This window comes from Ranitomeya imitator, chromosome 4 (genome assembly GCF_032444005.1).
Source record: "Ranitomeya imitator isolate aRanImi1 chromosome 4, aRanImi1.pri, whole genome shotgun sequence".
NCBI lineage: Eukaryota > Metazoa > Chordata > Amphibia > Anura > Dendrobatidae > Ranitomeya > Ranitomeya imitator.
Window position 1 is genome coordinate 209,727,949 of NC_091285.1, and position 17,162 is coordinate 209,745,110.

At 42.1% G+C, this 17,162-nt stretch overlaps 1 protein-coding gene across 1 annotated transcript in view; it reads right to left on the bottom strand.

The window, feature by feature from the left end:
* Window positions 1–281: 281 nt before the first annotated feature.
* LOC138674037 (uncharacterized) overlaps window positions 282–17,162 on the bottom strand; it is a 29,103-nt gene continuing 12,222 nt past the window's right edge. Inside the window, exons 2-4 of the mRNA XM_069762008.1 lie at window positions 3,881–5,002; window positions 1,027–1,332; window positions 282–489 (exon numbers count right to left, since the gene is read on the bottom strand). Coding sequence (XP_069618109.1) covers window positions 1,309–1,332; window positions 3,881–4,600 — 744 coding nt within the window. The 5' untranslated portion in view covers window positions 4,601–5,002 and the 3' untranslated portion in view covers window positions 282–489; window positions 1,027–1,308. The remainder of the gene's footprint in view (window positions 490–1,026; window positions 1,333–3,880; window positions 5,003–17,162) is intronic.

A 17,162-nucleotide genomic window follows, 5' to 3' on the forward strand; every position in this document is an offset into this window, starting at 1 on the left:
AATTTTTTTGTTTCTGCTCAGGGTTCTACTCCCTGGCAAGATTATGCTATTTCTCAGTTGTGATTTCATTATTTTCAAGATATCTTTGAGAAATATACTATTTTCATCCACTGAAACAGTACTGTGTGTGTGTTGTGTTTCCTTAATGACCATATGTTTATGTTTTCGGAATATGTGTGTGATGCAAAAATGATTAATCCACAAACATCAATTGGCTTTTGTGATAACTTTTCAGTAACATACATAGTAACATAAAATTTTTAATTCAAACATGAAGTGTCCAAAAGATGGGACTCCTTATCCAAAAGAAATTTGTATAACCAAAAATTTCCATATGCATATGTTCCTTATAAACATAAATGATTCAGGACTCCAATTTGTCCGTGAAGCGATAATCCCCACATAAATATTTCATAGGTATAGGATTCTATATACAGACATGTAGTTCAACGTTTCGGCCAAATAGCCTTCCTCAAGAAACATCTGTAGCTGAAACATATATAAGAACAAAATATAAGTAAAAAACATGTGTAGAAAGAAAAAAAGGAAAAAACGAAAACACAAAAAAAAGTCGGTTGGAGTTCCCAATCCAAGAAAATGATTACTATACATTAATCTAACCAGGTCTATAGGACATCTGATGTAGAGATATAAACAATAGAACATATGAAATGGGCATAACCCAAAATAACATCCTATAAAGAGAGGCCTCCTCAAAACACTAAAATAAAGTCAGATCAGCAGAGAAAAGTACGTCTACACCCGTGACTATAAGCAATACCAGAAGGTATAATGGATATATAGTGTTAATTGAATCACCCAGTATATAAAGGTCTTACTTGAAACAATTTCCTCAAGGGAAAAATATCACGCAGCGCTGTAAGTATAGAAAAAAACTTCATATAACCTCATAAAAGGGGAGGGGAAAAGGTAAAAAACAAAAGAGGGTGGAAAAAAAGGGTGGAAAAAAAAAAAAAAATGTCCGAGGCACTCAAATACACAAGCGGTCCTCTGCGATGGAGTTACCTTCAGTGTATGGATGGAAAAGAACGTCGCCAAACGTGCCACCGTGTTGTGCGGTCCGAGAGCAGGAGCTGGATGTGATGACAACAGAGAGTCCTGTGGTGAGGACGCACAAGGCCGGCTTTTTATACTTCCGGTGCCCGTGTGTGAGATAGTGCTTCCGGAATCAGGGGGACGCCGAGTTTAGTGCGCATGTACCCTCGGGAAAAAGTCGGAAAAGACCGAGTCCCACTTAATATAGAAAGATAGTGAGTGCGCATGCGTAGATTGATCGCGGCGCTACATTTATCTCGGACCTCCGCTGGTGAACTGTAAAAAGGAGAAAAGGAAGAGTTAACAGAGGAGGGGTGCATAATTATATAACATACATGTACATAATATGTCCTCTTATAAAAAATTATATATATTTGAAAAACCTAAATATATATAGGTAAAGAGAGACAGTCTAAATGCATCATGTCCAGAATATTGAAACAACATTAGTTTTCATATAAGTGTATCCAGAGGACTGAGATTCCGACGGGGAACCATGTATAGGAATAATGATAAAATATAGAGGTCAAGATGATGAATGGGCTAGCATTTCAAAGACGGAATTCATACTCCCTATTGAGACCCAAAGGAGTCAGAGTCTGAAGTGTATGAATCCAAAAGGATTCTCGATCCTTAAGTCTCTGAATTCTTTCACCTCCCCTTCTCAAAGGAGGAACGTGGTCAATGATTTGATATCGTAATTGGGAAATATCATGATGGTGTTCTAAAAAATGAGCCGGGATGGGGAGAAGTGTTCTCCCACATCTGATGGTAGATTTATGTTGAGAAATGCGGTCTCGGATATGCTGGGTAGTTTCTCCCACATATCCGAGACCGCATGGACACTTTATAAGGTACACCACATAGGATGAATCACAGGAGAAATGTCCCTTAATGGGATATCTTTTACCTGTCCGTGGATGAGTAAAGGAATCCCCTTTGGTAATATTTGAACATTGCAGACAGCTTAAACATGGAAAGGTTCCATTACGTGGTGCAGAAAGAACCTTTTGTATTTGTCTCCTATTGGGTGAACCTACGTCAGCTCGAACCAGAAAATTTCTTAAGTTCTGGGACCTTTTATTACAAATGATGGGATTAGAATGGAATTCTTTAACTTCAGGGTATGCCCTCCGTAAGATGTTCCAATGTTTCAGTATACAATGATTAAGGAGATAATTAAAGGGATGAAATGTCCTCACAAAAGCCAACCGAGGGATTTTGTGATCTAATGATGTTCGGTTTTCATTAGTACTGTCGACTAGTATGGAATGGGGATACCCTCTATTCTGGAATTTGGTATTCATATCATGATGTCTAGTGCGTCGAGTGTCTGGATTGGACACAATCCTGTCAATTCTAATGTGTTGTGATTTCGGAAGTGACTTCTTCACGTGTTTGGGATGACAACTGTCATATCTCAGCAAACTGTTCTTGTCAGTAGGTTTCACATATAAATCGGTTTCTATATTTCTGTCCTCTTTAATAATAACGGTAGTATCCAAAAAATTCATCGAACACGAATCATGACTAATTGAGAAGGTAAGGCCAGGTACATATTCATTAAGATCCTTATAGAAAGAGAGAAGGGTCTTGTCATCACCGGTCCAAATGAAAAAAATGTCGTCTATGAAACGTTTCCAGTAAATTACATGTAATTTAAAGCTGGGGTGTGGATATATGTATGAAGTCGCAAATTGTCCCATAAATATATTTGCATATGGGGGGGCCACGTTAGATCCCATAGCAGTCCCCCTCTTTTGTATGTAAAATTGATCTTCAAAAAGAAAAAAGTTTTTTGTTAAGATGAGTGTAAGTAAATCTTTACAGAAATTGAGTTGATCAATTGAAAAGTTGGTATGTTGGGAAAGAAACAGCATAACTGCCTCCACACCATCCACATGTCTAATGCTGGTATATAAACTGTTAACGTCCATAGATACTAATATACAATCTCTGGGTAAAGTGCCAAGACCTTGTAGGGAAATCAAAAAGTCTGTAGTATCTTTCAAAAAAGAGACTATAAGCGGTACAAGGGGGGACAAAATCTTATCCAGGGTGATGGCCAGAGGAGAAAAAATGGAGTTGGTAGACGCTACTATAGGGCGTCCGGGGGGTTTTGTCAGATGTTTGTGTACTTTAGGAAGAGTATAGAACACAGGTATGACAGGATGTGGATTAATCAAAAAGTGCCCCAGTTTTTCATCTATAGTACCCAGTCCCCTATAATGAGTAATAAGTTCCTTGATCTCTCTGGCTATGGAAAAGGAAGGGTTATAACTAACGGGTTGATATGTGTCCAGATCGTTAAGCTGATTACGTATCTCGTCCATATAGTAACTCCGATCTAATATAACAATCGCACCCCCCTTGTCCGCCGGTTTTATAGTTAACTCCTTATTCTCTTTCAAGGTAAGCAAGGCCCTATGTTCATCATTGGTGAGATTATTTTTAATATGAATATCCCCTCTCACAATTGACCCCAGAACCTCTTGGATGTCTTTTTTAACAAAATCAATATACGTTTCCACTGGATGATAAAAATGTGGTGGTTGGAAAGTACTCGGTACACGTAAATTTAACGCTTGAGAAGTAAAAACGTTCTCTATAGGCTCAGGAGGCAATGCAGTAGAAATGGATGAGTTTGAAAAATGCGCTTTAAGTCTCACATTTCTGAAGAAACGATAAAGTTCCTGTTCCAGCTGGAAAGTGCTAAATCTGGGTACCGGACAAAAACTCAAACCTTTTTGTAATATGGTCATTTCTGACGGGGAGAGACAGTATGAGGAGATGTTGTAGACAATATTCGAGGAAATGTCCGTACCTGAGATCTGGTCGTCATCCTGTGTAGATCTTGGCCGTAGTCTCCTCCCCCTCCTCGTCTTCCTCGATTGCCCCGAGCACGACATGGTTCTAAAAAAGAGGAACGGGTGGTGCCGAAATCACTGTCTGAACTAGTGGAAATGGGGCTGTATTCCCGTCGGATGGGTCTCCGGTTTCTAAAGGAACTAGTCGACTGCCAGCAATAGACTTGATTGTTCCTATAATCTTCGGTATCTCGCAGGAACTTATTCCTCTTCCTGGCCTGTAGAGTGTCACGTAAGTCCGAAACATTTTTGTCTATTTTCTCCTTCAGAATCTGGAAATCTTCTGGTGAAGAAGTACTCTTCAACTGCTGTTCTGATGATGTAATCTTGGTCTGAAGTTCAGAAATCTCTTTCTGTAAGAAATCAATTGTTAGTACAATCAAATCCATAGAGCATTTATTAAGTATAGATTCGAACTTGGTACAAAATTCTGTGTTTTCTTGAAACAAAGTAGGTCTGAGTGGTACTCTTAGGCCTCTTGGGATACGTTGTACCCGGTGATATTCCGCCAAGGTAATACTATGAAGGTCTAATGCTGTAAACCGTCTCAAATCTTTTTCAAATTCCCTGGTGCGAAGTTCCTCTGAGGGAGTGTGCAAAAAAGTTCCAGGGGTGGTGATCTGTGAAATAATAGAAGAGGCTTCTTCTTGGTTATAGGATAAAGTGGAAAAAAACATTATGTCCAAGCAGGGGCTACCCCAAAAAAAAAAAAAAAAAAAAAAAAAATGTCCAAGGCACTCAAATACACAAGCGGTCCTCTGCGATGGAGTTACCTTCAGTGTATGGATGGAAAAGAACGTCGCCAAACGTGCCACCGTGTTGTGCGGTCCGAGAGCAGGAGCTGGATGTGATGACAACAGAGAGTCCTGTGGTGAGGACGCACAAGGCCGGCTTTTTATACTTCCGGTGCCCGTATGTGAGATAGTGCTTCCGGAATCAGGGGGACGCCGAGTTTAGTGCGCATGTACCCTCCGGAAAAAGTCGGAAAAGACCGAGTCCCACTTAATATAGAAAGATAGTGAGTGCGCATGCGTAGATTGATCGCGGCGCTACATTTATCTCGGACCTCCGCTGGTGAACTGTAAAAAGGAGAAAAGGAAGAGTTAACAGAGGAGGGGTGCATAATTATATAACATACATGTACATAATATGTCCTCTTATAAAAAATTATATATATTTGAAAAACCTAAATATATATAGGTAAAGAGAGACAGTCTAAATGCATCATGTCCAGAATATTGAAACAACATTAGTTTTCATATAAGTGTATCCAGAGGACTGAGATTCCGACGGGGAACCATGTATAGGAATAATGATAAAATATAGAGGTCAAGATGATGAATGGGCTAGCATTTCAAAGACGGAATTCATACTCCCTATTGAGACCCAAAGGAGTCAGAGTCTGAAGTGTATGAATCCAAAAGGATTCTCGATCCTTAAGTCTCTGAATTCTATCACCTCCCCTTCTCAATGGAGGAACGTGGCCAATGATTTGATATCGTAATTGGGAAATACCATGATGGTGTTCTAAAAAATGAGCCGGGATGGGGAGAAGTGTTCTCCCACATCTGATGGTAGATTTATGTTGAGAAATGCGGTCTCGGATATGCTGGGTAGTTTCTCCCACATATCCGAGACCGCATGGACACTTTATAAGGTACACCACATAGGATGAATCACAGGAGAAATGTCCCTTAATGGGATATCTTTTACCTGTCCGTGGATGAGTAAAGGAATCCCCTTTGGTAATATTTGAACATTGCAGACAGCTTAAACATGGAAAGGTTCCATTACGTGGTGCAGAAAGAACCTTTTGTATTTGTCTCCTATTGGGTGAACCTACGTCAGCTCGAACCAGAAAATTTCTTAAGTTCTGGGACCTTTTATTACAAATGATGGGATTAGAATGGAATTCTTTAACTTCAGGGTATGCCCTCCGTAAGATGTTCCAATGTTTCAGTATACAATGATTAAGGAGATAATTAAAGGGATGAAATGTCCTCACAAAAGCCAACCGAGGGATTTTGTGATCTAATGATGTTCGGTTTTCATTAGTACTGTCGACTAGTATGGAATGGGGATACCCTCTATTCTGGAATTTGGTATTCATATCATGATGTCTAGTGCGTCGAGTGTCTGGATTGGACACAATCCTGTCAATTCTAATGTGTTGTGATTTCGGAAGTGACTTCTTCACGTGTTTTTTTTATTGACTTTGGATCATTTTTTCTCCTGAGCACCTTTTTTATCAACTAAGCAGTTGAGCACCCCTTAATCTATTTATACATAGTAACATAGTAACATAGTTAGTAAGGCCGAAAAAAGACATTTGTCCATCCAGTTCAGCCTATATTCCATCATAATAAATCCCCAGATCTACGTCCTTCTACAGAACCTAATAACTGTTAGATACAATATTGTTCTGCTCCAGGAAGACATCCAGGCCTCTCTTGAACCCCTCGACTGAGTTCGCCATCACCACCTCCTCGGGCAAGCAATTCTAGATTTTCACTGCCTTAACAGTAAAGAATCCTCTTCTATGTTGGTGGAAAAACCTTCTCTCCTCCAGACGCAAAGAATGCCCCCTTGTGCCCGTCACCTTCCTTGGTATAAACAGATCCTCAGCGTGATATTTGTATTGTCCCCTTATATACTTATACATGGTTATTAGATCGCCCCTCAGTCGTCTTTTTTCTAGACTAAATAATCCTAATTTCGCTAATCTATCTGGGTATTGTAGTTCTCCCATCCCCTTTATTAATTTTGTTGCCCTCCTTTGTACTCTCTCTAGTTCCATTATATCCTTCCTGAGCACCGGTGCCCAAAACTGGACACAGTACTCCATGTGCGGTCTAACTAAGGATTTGTACAGAGGCAGTATAATGCTCTCATCATGTGTATCCAGACCTCTTTTAATTCACCCCATGATCCTGTTTGCCTTGGCAGCTGCTGCCTGGCACTGGCTGCTCCAGGTAAGTTTATCATTAACTAGGATCCCCAAGTCCTTCTCCCTGTCAGATTTACCCAGTGGTTTCCCGTTCAGTGTGTAATGGTGATATTGATTCCTTATATATACAATAACTTTTATTTCAAAACCAAAGGATTAAAAAATAAGCACGACACCCAAACCCCTGATCATGGGAGTGGGTTAATAAAAATCTGGTCTGGTTAAAGCAGACAAAAATACAGGGGACAAAAGATAGGGGGAAAAAGGGGAAACGAACGATTCTAAATGCCCCTAAAGATTATTCCCTGCCTGTCTGCGGAGGTTGGCACCCTCTTGAACGCACTATGGCGCCCCCGCTCCACGACGGCTCACCCTGAAAACCCTGTACGTCCCTAAATGTGATGATGTAAGATGCCTAATGATATATATCCAAATGGCCCACAACACCGGGCCCAAAGAAAAATAGAAATAGAACCAGCCTTCATAAACCAAATACCAGATAGTATTTTCACCAACAATAAACAGATCTGACCGCACAGGGCCCTACATCCTAATACACTACGTAAATAGGCTAAAGCTAGTACACCCTATTGAGTCCCTAGCAAAGAGTCCCTGCCTACCAGCGGAGGTTGGCACCCTCTTGAACGCAAAATGGCGCCCCCGCTCCTCGGCGGCTGTCCCTGTTGGCCCTTACACCGTCCCTAAAAATAAGGGACGCCTAGACAGAGATAGTGCCTAAGGGGCTAAAGCGGTGACCCGTATTTCTATGTCCCTCAGCCTTCGGTCAGACCAAAAAATGAGATATGAACTGTATAAAGACACACAAACTGGTGCTAGCTGTAATATATTTTAGATATACATATTTAGATATACACCCTGCACCTTCTAAGGTACTGAATACAAAATGGCTGTTAGACCCTTTAAAGATATATACATAAATGAGGACACACTGGCCTCAATAGTGCAGCCAGAAAAAAATCTCTCCCAACCACGATAGAAAACATTTAACATAAACAATAGAATAAAGTCCTATCGCAGATATTCAGAACACTGATGTCCTATGTGCGCCAATTGTATATCCACAGTATATCCACAGTTGGTGAAAGAATACCAAAGAACAGAAATAATAAAAAACCAGATCCACTTATCTGCGGTCCGGTTTTGCCTCTACGCGTTTCCCCCCCATGATATGGTTCTTCAGGAGGCAAATGGGAAAATAGACTTCCGTGTTTTCATATCACATCGGAGATGCATGCTGTGCCTTGTTGCAGGTGCAGGAAGTACATTGACCAGAACCCCTTTAAATAGCCCCCTCCTTCACAGTAGAAAATACAGGGGCTATAACCCATATAAACGCCCTATTGTTAAAGTTGTCCCATAGATGTAAAGACTTGCAGGGCCTCACGTTTACCTGACTTCATCTTTAGCCGCCATTGCTGCGTGCCCCATCGGCGTCCTCACACCGCGCATGCGCCGATAGTAGGCACTAGAGGTCAAAATGCATAGCCGGCGACTCAGTACACATCACGCCGCCATCTTGCCGTGCACCGCTCCTATTCCATTGCGCATGTGCCGATATTAGGCACTAGAGGTCGCGATGCAAGGATAGCGGCTGCGCATGCGTCCAGTCGCCATTTTCTTGTGTAAAGCCCCTCATAAAAGAAAGGAAGACCACACAGACCGCACACCACCAGAATGGAGCTACATACAAACAGGTGCCTACAAAACGTTGTCCTGTCTATATGGTGACCTACAGTGCACCTCGTTTTTCTTGACACACTTTATACCAACTCGACTCTAATTATACGCCAAAATGCACAGCACATACCTGCACACGCATTCTGGCCACCATTCTCTTGTGTGTCATCTCCAAATAGGTAACAACCATACAGGCACCGTATTGTCAGTACTAAGAAACAACACCTAAAACTCTTTATCAATATTTATATGTGATGGTGTATTAACCTGCAGCTAAATATATAGGTATACAAATCTATGTGTCCACAAGAGGATATACTCAGATATACACAAGACCCTCAAATAATGTCCCCCAAAATAATACAATTACATTTGGATATCTCACTGGGATGATTATTCCAAAGCATATTTTCTAGAACTGGGCACACATGGTCCAATCAATTACATAAGGTCCGGAAAATGTAGATCCATGCTCACAACAACCTAACCCTAAATAGATAGTATATTGATAATTAGGAGTACACATAATTGATAGATAAACATCACACCCCTAAATATATATCATTTTTACTGCAAACCATCTAGTAGGTATGCAGTGCTGTCAAATCAATATCAGGGAAAAAGAAGGGGAACGAAAAACGAAATAGGCGAAAACAGTTCACACAAAGCAACCATAGGTTAACCGCTCGTTCAGTCCTCCAGGGACCACTGACTCCATCCTATATATCCACTGGGTTTCCTTTTGAAGAATAACCCTATCCCAATCACCCCTCCTTCCATTTTGTTTTACCACCTCCAGGACACAGAAGGAAAGGACCTTACTGTCACCCTGGTGTGTCTCCCAAACGTGACGAGCTATTGGGGTATCTCTAGCATTTTTTATATCCCCTAGATGTTCACCGATCCTCCTCCTAAATTCTCTTTTGGTCTTCCCTATGTAATTCTTCGAACATGTACATGTGGCCATATAGACCACACCAATGGTCTTACAGTTGGCAAAGTCCCTACAAAAAAAGAGTCTTCCATTAAATGCACTGGTAAAACTCTTGCCAGGTGCTACATAGTCACAGAAGGAACAGTTACCGCACCTAAATGTACCATTGATACGTCTGTCCAACCAAGTTCCTTCACGTTTAGGTCTTTTGTAGTGACTGTGTACAAGTCGATCTTTTAGGGATCGTCCTCTACGGAAGGTAATTTGGGGTTTATCCGGGATAAAGTCTGTAAGGGTCTCATCCAACTGTAAGATGCTCCAATGTTTTTTGAGCACACCAAAAACCCGATTGGACTGGTTATCAAAAGTCCCAATAATCCTCGGAATGTTATCGGCCTCTGGTTTCTCATTAACCTGTAGAAGAGAACTTCTCTCTCTACCCAAGGCATTCCTGAAAGCCGGTTCTAGTACCTCATCCGGGTAACCCCGATCCCGAAACCTCTCCCTCAGATCATATACCTGTACCCTAAAGGTATCAGGACTGGAGCAATTTCTCCTTGTTCTCAGGTATTGGCCCCGAGGAATACCCCTTTTTAAAGGAACCGGGTGATGGCTCTCCCACCTTAACAGGGCATTGGTGGCTGTTGGTTTTCGGAACAAACTTGTGTCCAACGTCCCATTGGTGTTAATTCTAATCTTTACATCCAAAAAGGGCAGTTCACATCTATCACTCTCTGATGTAAACATAAGACCAAACCCGTTGTTATTCAGACCCTGTGCAAAATTCTTAAACTCCGTTTCCGTCCCTCTCCATATGACCAGGACATCGTCTATATATCGGTACCAAGCCGATATCTTGTTGGTCCACCATTCCTCTACTCCAGAAAATACCACGGTTTCCTCCCACCAGCCCAGGAGGAGATTTGCATATGAGGGTGCACAAGAGCAACCCATCGCGGTCCCCCTGAGCTGGTGGAAGTACTTACCGTCAAACAAGAAATAGTTGTGGGTTAGAACGAACTCCATCAACTCCACAACGAATTTGTTGTGTCTCTCAAAGAAAATGGCTCTTGTCCTCAGATAGTACTCGAGAGCTCTCAGGCCCATGGTGTGGGGTATGCTGCTATATAGGGCTTCAACATCTATTGAGCCTAAGATCGTACCCTGTTCCACCACAATGCCATCGATCTTCTGGAGTAGGTCCGACGTGTCCCGTACATATGAGGGTAATGATGTTACAAACGGACGTAAGATGTTGTCTATATAGATACCAACATTCTGACTTAATGAACCAACACCCGAGACTATAGGGCGTCCCTTGAGAGGGGAAAGACCCTTATGAATTTTAGGGAGTGCATAAAAGGTTGGAATCATTGGGGTACGGGGAGTCAAGAACTTGTATTCATTGTAGGAAATCAGTTTATCTTCTAAACCAGCATCCCAAATCATTCTTAATGTCCCAATAAATCTTTCGGTGGGATCACTATCAAGTATACCGTAGGTCTCTCTATCATTGAGGATTAATTTACACATACCGACATATCTCTGGTGGCCGAGGATGACCAAATTGCCACCTTTATCAGATGGTTTAACTATGATTTGGTCATTCTTCTCCAACTTCTCTAAAGCCTCCCATTCCTCACCACTCAAATTAGGTGGTGTATCTCCATTTCTTCGGCCAATTTTCCTAAGGTCATCCTCGACCACTTTCAAAAAACTGTCGATAGGAGGTCTGTCAATGCATTAAGTAATGCATTAAGTAATGCATTGACAGACCTCCTAGAGGAAAATGAGAGGGGGAGAGGCTTGGGTCCACAGACTGACCTTAAACTAAAAAGCAGTACAATGCCCCCCCTGGTGATTACACGAATATCGACATTTTTTTGAAAGTTCTTGACTCCCCGTACTCCCCGTACTCCCCGTACCCCAATGATTCCAACCTTTTATGCCCTCCCTAAAATTCATAAGGGTCTTTCCCCTCTCAAGGGACGCCCTATAGTCTCGGGTGTTGGTTCATTAAGTCAGAATGTTGGTATCTATATAGACAACATCTTACGTCCGTTTGTAACATCATTACCCTCATATGTACGGGACACGTCGGACCTACTCCAGAAGATCGATGGCATTGTGGTGGAACAGGGTACGATCTTAGGCTCAATAGATGTTGAAGCCCTATATAGCAGCATACCCCACACCATGGGCCTGAGAGCTCTCGAGTACTATCTGAGGACAAGAGCCATTTTCTTTGAGAGACACAACAAATTCGTTGTGGAGTTGATGGAGTTCGTTCTAACCCACAACTATTTCTTGTTTGACGGTAAGTACTTCCACCAGCTCAGGGGGACCGCGATGGGTTGCTCTTGTGCACCCTCGTATGCAAATCTCCTCCTGGGCTGGTGGGAGGAAACCGTGGTATTTTCTGGAGTAGAGGAATGGTGGACCAACAAGATATCGGCTTGGTACCGATATATAGACGATGTCCTGGTCATATGGAGAGGGACGGAAACGGAGTTTAAGAATTTTGCACAGGGTCTGAATAACAATGGGTTTGGTCTTATGTTTACATCAGAGAGTGATAGATGTGAACTGCCCTTTTTGGATGTAAAGATTAGAATTAACACCAATGGGACGTTGGACACAAGTTTGTTCCGAAAACCAACAGCCACCAATGCCCTGTTAAGGTGGGAGAGCCATCACCCGGTTCCTTTAAAAAGGGGTATTCCTCGGGGCCAATACCTGAGAACAAGGAGAAATTGCTCCAGTCCTGATACCTTTAGGGTACAGGCATATGATCTGAGGGAGAGGTTTCGGGATCGGGGTTACCCGGATGAGGTACTAGAACCGGCTTTCAGGAATGCCTTGGGTAGAGAGAGAAGTTCTCTTCTACAGGTTAATGAGAAACCAGAGGCCGATAACATTCCGAGGATTATTGGGACTTTTGATAACCAGTCCAATCGGGTTTTTGGTGTGCTCAAAAAACATTGGAGCATCTTACAGTTGGATTGGTGTGGTCTATATGGCCACATGTACATGTTCGAAGAATTACATAGGGAAGACCAAAAGAGAATTTAGAAGGAGGATCGGTGAACATCTAGGGGATATAAAAAATGCTAGAGATACCCCAATAGCTCGTCACGTTTGGGAGACACACCAGGGTGACAGTAAGGTCCTTTCCTTCTGTGTCCTGGAGGTGGTAAAACAAAATGGAAGGAGGGGTGATTGGGATAGGGTTATTCTTCAAAAGGAAACCCAGTGGATATATAGGATGGAGTCAGTGGTCCCTGGAGGACTGAACGAGCGGTTAACCTATGGTTGCTTTGTGTGAACTGTTTTCGCCTATTTCGTTTTTCGTTCCCCTTCTTTTTCCCTGATATTGATTTGACAGCACTGCATACCTACTAGATGGTTTGCAGTAAAAATGATATATATTTAGGGGTGTGATGTTTATCTATCAATTATGTGTACTCCTAATTATCAATATACTATCTATTTAGGGTTAGGTTGTTGTGAGCATGGATCTACATTTTCCGGACCTTATGTAATTGATTGGACCACGTGTGCCCAGTTCTAGAAAATATGCTTTGGAATAATCATCCCAGTGAGATATCCAAATGTAATTGTATTATTTTGGGGGACATTATTTGAGGGTCTTGTGTATATCTGAGTATATCCTCTTGTGGACACATAGATTTGTATACCTATATATTTAGCTGCAGGTTAATACACCATCACATATAAATATTGATAAAGAGTTTTAGGTGTTGTTTCTTAGTACTGACAATACGGTGCCTGTATGGTTGTTACCTATTTGGAGATGACACACAAGAGAATGGTGGCCGGAATGCGTGTGCAGGTATGTGCTGTGCATTTTGGCGTATAATTAGAGTCGAGTTGGTATAAAGTGTGTCAAGAAAAACGAGGTGCACTGTAGGTCACCATATAGACAGGACAACGTTTTGTAGGCACCTGTTTGTATGTAGCTCCATTCTGGTGGTGTGCGGTATGTGTGGTCTTCCTTTCTTTTATGAGGGGCTGTATACAAGAAAATGGCGACTGGACGCATGCGCAGCCGCTATCCGTGCATCGCGACCTCTAGTGCCTAATATCGGCACATGCGCAATGGAATAGGAGCGGTGCACGGCAAGATGGCGGCGTAATGTGTACTGAGTCGCCGGCTATGCATTTTGACCTCTAGTGCCTACTATCGGCGCATGCGCGGTGTGAGGACGCCGATGGGGCACGCAGCAATGGCGGCTAAAGATGAAGTCAGGTAAACGTGAGGCCCTGCAAGTCTTTACATCTATGGGACAACTTTAACAATAGGGCGTTTATATGGGTTATAGCCCCTGTATTTTCTACTGTGAAGGAGGGGGCTATTTAAAGGGGTTCTGGTCAATGTACTTCCTGCACCTGCAACAAGGCACAGCATGCATCTCCGATGTGATATGAAAACACGGAAGTCTATTTTCCCATTTGCCTCCTGAAGAACCATATCATGGGGGGGAAACGCGTAGAGGCAAAACCGGACCGCAGATAAGTGGATCTGGTTTTTTATTATTTCTGTTCTTTGGTATTCTTTCACCAACTGTGGATATACTGTGGATATACAATTGGCGCACATAGGACATCAGTGTTCTGAATATCTGCGATAGGACTTTATTCTATTGTTTATGTTAAATGTTTTCTATCGTGGTTGGGAGAGATTTTTTTCTGGCTGCACTATTGAGGCCAGTGTGTCCTCATTTATGTATATATCTTTAAAGGGTCTAACAGCCATTTTGTATTCAGTACCTTAGAAGGTGCAGGGTGTATATCTAAATATGTATATCTAAAATATATTACAGCTAGCACCAGTTTGTGTGTCTTTATACAGTTCATATCTCATTTTTTGGTCTGACCGAAGGCTGAGGGACATAGAAATACGGGTCACCGCTTTAGCCCCTTAGGCACTATCTCTGTCTAGGCGTCCCTTATTTTTAGGGACGATGTAAGGGCCAACAGGGACAGCCGCCGAGGAGCGGGGGCGCCATTTTGCGTTCAAGAGGGTGCCAACCTCCGCTGGTAGGCAGGGACTCTTTGCTAGGGACTCAATAGGGTGTACTAGCTTTAGCCTATTTACGTAGTGTATTAGGATGTAGGGCCCTGTGCGGTCAGATCTGTTTATTGTTGGTGAAAATACTATCTGGTATTTGGTTTATGAAGGCTGGTTCTATTTCTATTTTTCTTTGGGCCCGGTGTTGTGGGCCATTTGGATATATATCATTAGGCATCTTACATCATCACATTTAGGGACGTACAGGGTTTTCAGGGTGAGCCGTCGTGGAGCGGGGGCGCCATAGTGCGTTCAAGAGGGTGCCAACCTCCGCAGACAGGCAGGGAATAATCTTTAGGGGCATTTAGAATCGTTCGTTTCCCCTTTTTCCCCCTATCTTTTGTCCCCTGTATTTTTGCCTGCTTTAACCAGACCAGATTTTTATTAACCCACTCCCATGATCAGGGGTTTGGGTGTCGTGCTTATTTTTTAATCCTTTGGTTTTGAAATAAAAGTTATTGTATATATTAGTTTTTTGGTTTTTTCTTCTTTGATACTAATTTGGACTATTGGAGACTGTACTTTTTTCTGATATTGATTCCTTCTTCCCATGTGTATAACCTTACATTTATCATTGTTAAACCTCATCTGCCACCTTTCAGCCCAAGTTTCCAACTTATCCAGATCCATCTGTAGCAGAATACTATCTTCTCTTGTATTAACTGCTTTACATAGTTTTGTTTCATCTGCAAATATCGATATTCTACTGTGTAAACCTCCTACCAGATCATTAATGAATATGTTGAAGAGAACAGGTCCCAATACCGACCCCTGCGGTACCGCACTGGTCACAGCGACCCAGTTAGAGACTATACCATTTATAACCACCCTCTGCATTCTATCACTAAGCCAGTTACTAACCCATTTACACACATTTTCCCCCAGACCAAGCATTCTCATTTTGTGTACCAACCTCTTGTGCGGCACGGTATCAAACGCTTTGGAAAAATCGAGATATACCACGTCCAATGACTCACCGTGGTCCAGCCTATAGCTTACCTCTTCATAAAAACTGATTAGATTGATTTGACAGGAGCGATTCCGAATAAACCCATGCTGATATGGAGTTAAACAGTTATTCTCATTGAGATAATCCAGAAAAACATCCCTCAGAAACCCTTCAAATATTTTACCAACAATAGAGGTTAGAGTTACTGGCCTATAATTTCCAGGTTCACTTTTAGAGCCCTTTTTGAATATTGGCACCACATTTGCTATGCGCCAGTCCTGCGGAACAGACCCCGTCGCTATAGAGTCCCTAAAAATAAGAAATAATGGTTTATCTATTACATTATTTAGTTCTCTTAGTACTCGTGGGTGTATGCCATCCGGACCCGGAGATTTATCTATTTTAATCTTATTTAGCCGGTTTCGCACCTCTTCTTGGGTTAGATTTGTGACCTTTAATATAGGGTTTTCATTGTTTCTTGGGATTTCACCTAGCATTTCATTTTCCACCGTGAATACCGTGGAGAAGAAGGTGTTTAATATGTTAGCTTTTTCCTCGTCATCTACAACCATTCTTTCCTCACTATTTTTTAAGGGGCCTACATTTTCACTTTTTATTCTTTTACTATTGATATAGTTGAAGAACAGTTTGGGATTAGTTTTACTCTCCTTAGCAATGTGCTTCTGTGTTTCCTTTTTGGCAGCTTTAATTAGTTTTTTAGATAAAGTATTTTTCTCCCTATAGTTTTTTAGAGCTTCAATGGTGCCATCCTGCTTTAGTAGTGCAAATGCTTTCTTTTTACTGTTAATTGCCTGTCTTACTTCTTACTTCCAAGCCTTTTTTGGTAACTTTAAACCATATTTTTGTCATATAGTTTTTTTAAACCTTTTTTTTGTATTTCAAACAAGGAACCACGACAAAGTGGAAATGGTGCCCAAACACAAAACAAACATGGTAGGCAGCTCACAAAAAACAACATAATGCAGCCCCCCCAAAAATAAAAATTTACAGATCCCTGTAAGTTAGTGGTGGAGATGTTGACAGCTCTGGGTCTTGGTCAGGGGGCCTTTGTTGGGCCGATGGGACTTCATCCTGTGAGGATGCAGTGGCTTGTGGGCCAGAATACTGGCCTTGTCCATATTGGCCAGTTGTGTGGTGACCATAAGCCAATTGTCTCTGTGCCTCATGCTGACGGACATATTGGCTTGCATCATACCCCAACCCAAAATGGCCATGTTGTCCAAACCCAGGTTGGGACCAGCCAACATCACTGGGTCTGGAAAAGTGGCCATATTGGGATTGGGGGTTGTAGCCTGCCATTTGGTAGTCTGGTGGCCTTTGTAGATTTTGGGGTTGGCGGGGTTGAGGTGGAGGCATACGTGGAGTAGGCGCTGCAAATCCAGATTGATTCTGCTCCTGTTGAGGGAATTGAAGGCGCAAGAGGTTGGTTTGGCCAAGCTGCCTTCGCTCCAGATATTCAAACACCTCATAGGGGTTTTTTGGAGGGGTGTTTAAATCAATCAGGATTTGCATACACCCTCTCACACGTAGCCTCACCTCACGGGGAAGGGGTCTAAGGTAACGGGCAAGGCTGCGGGCAAAGGCCTCCTCTCCATCAT